At 46.5% G+C, this 3801-nt stretch overlaps 1 protein-coding gene across 1 annotated transcript; it reads right to left on the reverse strand.

Annotated features, from left to right (window-relative positions):
* Positions 1 to 384: 384 nt before the first annotated feature.
* On the reverse strand, positions 385 to 3349 carry LOC123427064 (DNA-directed RNA polymerases II and IV subunit 5A-like). The gene is made up of 4 exons (XM_045111008.1): positions 2972 to 3349; positions 2715 to 2891; positions 2508 to 2621; positions 385 to 808 (listed from the first exon to the last, which is right to left on the reverse strand). The coding sequence occupies exons 1-4, from the start codon at positions 3167 to 3169 to the stop codon at positions 683 to 685; spliced, it is 615 nt and encodes a 204-aa protein (XP_044966943.1). The 5' UTR covers positions 3170 to 3349; the 3' UTR covers positions 385 to 682.
* Positions 3350 to 3801: the final 452 nt, after the last annotated feature.

Below are 3801 nucleotides of genomic sequence, written 5' to 3' on the forward strand. Positions count from 1 at the left end.
GAAAAAATCCTTTTCTTGCTGCTACTAGTTTTCTTGCTAGCATTCTAGGATGATTGTTTTTCTTGGCAGCTAAACTGCAAACAGGATCCTTCTCTGCCGTGCAGTTCCCGCAACTGTAGAAACGTCAAACCTCAAGCAAAAAACACGGGACGTCTCTTTTACCATCAAAATCGAAGACCACGCGAAGGTTCCAAACGAGACTTTAACCACCAAAAAACAAAGCTTCCAGGTCCTCGGCTTATGCAGAGGAAAAGCTAACACAGACCCAGAGGCCGGCCACTTCGCTGCCGGTCGTAAGAGATACTACTCCAGAGTCCAGACGGACGCACGTTACATCCTTTCTAGAGTCCCAGAAAGGCACACTCATTCCACTCGGTCAAAACGTCGGGGCGCACAAGTAACTGAATTTCAGAACGGACCGACGCATCTCACGTATACAGTCAAGAGTTTACTTAGCAGTTTAGCAGCACGGAGCACAGCACATCTACAGAGAAACCTATTTCTAGCTAACACCCTCATGTCGAATTGCCAGACAAGTTACAAACAAAGGGGCACCAAGCTGCTTCAGCGAGCATCTTGGTTCCCCGATAGACAGTGATGCTTCAAACTGAGAGGAATTAGCAAAGGAGGAACCATTTGAACTCCCAGAACAACCTCTCAAGCCTTGGGAATGTTGTGAGGCTCAGATGACGTAGCGGTAGGTCTCATATTCTCCGGCGACTTCGCTCTTCCGGGTGATCTTCACCACCTGCCCACGCTTCATGCCGTAGTATCTTGCCACCGGATCCGTGAGCTGAATCCTGGGGAGCTGCATCGTAAGATAACCCCAAACCATCAGAAACTACACTGCCACTGTAGCAAAAGATTGGGGAGTATCTGTGTTCTGATTGTTAGCGGTACACTGAGCTAGGGGTCAAGCTTCTTTACACAACTGAGGTATCAAAACTTGATGAATGTGAAATGTGACCATTGCGAATTATGCAGCCACTACCAAATGGGCCTCTAACCAATTTCAAAACAACAAATTCTTTGGATGAACATCACCAACATGTCAGGCCAGTACACTGATATACTTAACTTTTATATATCCTAGAAAGCATTTAAAACAGTAGAAATATGTTGCTAAACCTCGTCAGTTGATCGCCCACAGATCCACCAACATATGCAGACATAATGCACATATACATAGCATCCGTTCACAACGTATAAACTTCTCAGAAGCATCACTTCCCATTAGAAAACACCGATACTTCAAGCAACCAGCGTATCCATATCAGATAACATATCTGATACTGATTCTTTACCGATACATCCCCAATACCTCTCAAGCTCTAGTAGTGCCAGTGGTGGGCTCCTTTCCCTGGTGCTCCTGCTCCGCTTTCCCCCACTATCCTGCAAAATTCTATCTAATGGCAGGGTGCTGATTTCCTCCTCCTCCTCCCTTTGTCTCTAACTGGACTTTTTATGTTTGGTAAATAGCTGCTACCCTTTGTTTGTTGGTTCTTGCTTTTGTTGGAATCATGGATAAGAAGATAGAAGATAATGGACTGCACAGACTGAATATATGCCAAATGGCTAGATGCTTAATTCGTACCATATTTTTAAATTATTTAAAAAAATAGCCAAACGTATCCCTGCATTGCCGATTTCAGAAATGACATATTTACACATCCGCATCGCCCCGATACTGATGCACGTACCCGTATCGCCCCAATACTGATACACGTATCCATATCAGCACAATCTATTCCCAAGCAAACTATCGAATACCATCCTTCAAGTTATAAGAGTTCCTTAGGTGTCCATTCTACGACTTTATCCTGCTAACAACTGCATCACATTCTCACCCTTTCAGAAAAGTCAAAAACGTTCACCCCGAATCTCCACTGAGTAATGCAATATCCGCGTGTTCCTAAATTAGGATCAACCATAATTTTTGAACCAAGATAAACCAAAACTAAACAATCCAACATGACGCAATCCTGGAAACTAACAGGGTTATGTGCACGCTTCACGATATCCAATTATAATTGTTAGGGAAATATGATTATTGAATATTTGTGAGGAAGATATGATCCTGGTAGTTAGGCAAGTAGGATTCGATCAGCCATGTCATCTGCCTGCAGGCGTGCTAGTATAAAACAATGTTCAAGTGCACCAAAACAGCAAAAATTGTCTGTCTAAACCGAGGGAGGGAAAGTGCTCCCATAATGATTACTTCTTCAAGGGAACAGAAATGAACCTTTGCAGCAGAACTCATTGCAGCAGAACTCATAGGGTGTTTCATATAATCAATTTGTAATGTGCACATACATTTTGATATGATGGAATAGGCAGTCACGGTTATTGATAATTTAATCGTTCATAGATTTTCTACATAAACCATCTCATGGATTATATGGCTTAAAAACGAACACATACATTTTCTTCATGATAATGCCATGCTTGCAAAGGTTAGGATATCATGCCAGTGACGCAGAGAAAAGGAATATGCAAATTTATCTGACCTGAGTTTCGTGGGCAGTGTATTTCTGCAGCAGCTCCTTCTTCTCCTCGTCATTCAGGAGCTCGTGCTTGGGAACGAGATGGTGTTCCGTAATGTTCACAAGAAGCTCCCCTTCCTGCAGAACAGGGCACCGCACAAAAACTTCAGCTATTGGTTTCCGCAGAGAGAGAGAGGCGCGAATATAGACAGGGATGCAGAGGAGGGCGACCTGGAAGACCTCGAGGCGGTACTTCTTGCTCTGTGAGACCTCGGTCCTGGCGGGGCCGCTCAGCGCCTTCTGCAAGATGAGTATGCCATTGGTGACGTTCTGCTGCTTCATCTTGTCGACGCAGCTCCTGACTACGCCCAAGCCGGTCTTGGACTCGTCGAGGAAGAAGACGTCGACCTGGAAGGGCAGGAGCGACACCGTCAGTCAGAAAACACCCCACCGTGGAAATCGGCGGCGGAGGCAGAGGGGGAGGGGACCTTGTCGTTCGGGTCGCCGTCCTTCTCGCAATGGATGACGATCTCGTCGCGGCGGACGGAGTCACCGTACCGCTGGACGAACTCGTACAGGGACAGCTTGATTTCGTCGTCCTTCACCAGGTACCCGCGGTCTCGCAGCATCTGCAACACCGTGCGCCGCACGCGGAACAGCCGCTTGTTGTCCCCGTCGGACGCCATCCCTTCTCCGCCTCCGGTGCCCCCGCGCGAGGTCTTTCGCCAGGATCGGTGGGGGGAGGCGGCGCCGGCGCGGATGGCGTGAGGGCGGTGTGGCGGCGGCCTAGGGTTTTTGGCTATGGCCGTCGCTTGGGCGGCTGGGCTTTTAGGCGAAAACCTTGGAGTTGGGCTACTCAATCAGGCTTTCCGAACAGGTGAAATTCACGTATGGCTATCAAAAAACAAAATAAGATAAATGGACATGTTTTTGTTTTCTTGAGGCTGCTACGCATCCATGGATTTTTACTAAACATCCGTCACCTGAACTGCCATCCGATCTATGCACGCAGCCGTCCGATCCGCTCCAACCGGGCATTCAATAATTCGTGAAACTAAGATCGAGTTGCAGAAACAATCGATTTGTTGCAAAAAAATAAACTTTTGACCCATTAATTCCTGAAACAACGGTCGAGTTTCACAAACAATTGCTTTGTTTTAGGAATTTTTTCTTCGTCTTTCTGCAGACATAGGTGCTGTTGCGGAAGAATTTTTTCAACAAAGGTCATATTTCAGAAAACTTTTGTAACAAAGATCAGGTTGCAGAAAAATTTGCAACCCCATTCATGGTGTGGCTGGCGGCGGGTGGATGTCCGACC

Source organism: Hordeum vulgare, chromosome 2H, assembly GCF_904849725.1.
Source record: "Hordeum vulgare subsp. vulgare chromosome 2H, MorexV3_pseudomolecules_assembly, whole genome shotgun sequence".
NCBI classification, from domain to species: domain Eukaryota; kingdom Viridiplantae; phylum Streptophyta; class Magnoliopsida; order Poales; family Poaceae; genus Hordeum; species Hordeum vulgare.

What these genes read in the sequence shown, in the direction of transcription:
- LOC123427064 (XM_045111008.1), bottom strand. Translation starts at nt 3,169, where the DNA reads ATGGCGTCCGACGGGGACAACAAGCGGCTGTTCCGCGTGCGGCGCACG. An exon ending in ACGGCGACCCGAACGACAAG is followed by an intron (nt 2,892 to 2,971) that starts GTCCCCTCCCCC and finishes CTGCCCTTCCAG; the next exon opens with GTCGACGTCTTCTTCCTCGA. An exon ending in ACCGCCTCGAGGTCTTCCAG is followed by an intron (nt 2,622 to 2,714) that starts GTCGCCCTCCTC and finishes CCTGTTCTGCAG; the next exon opens with GAAGGGGAGCTTCTTGTGAA.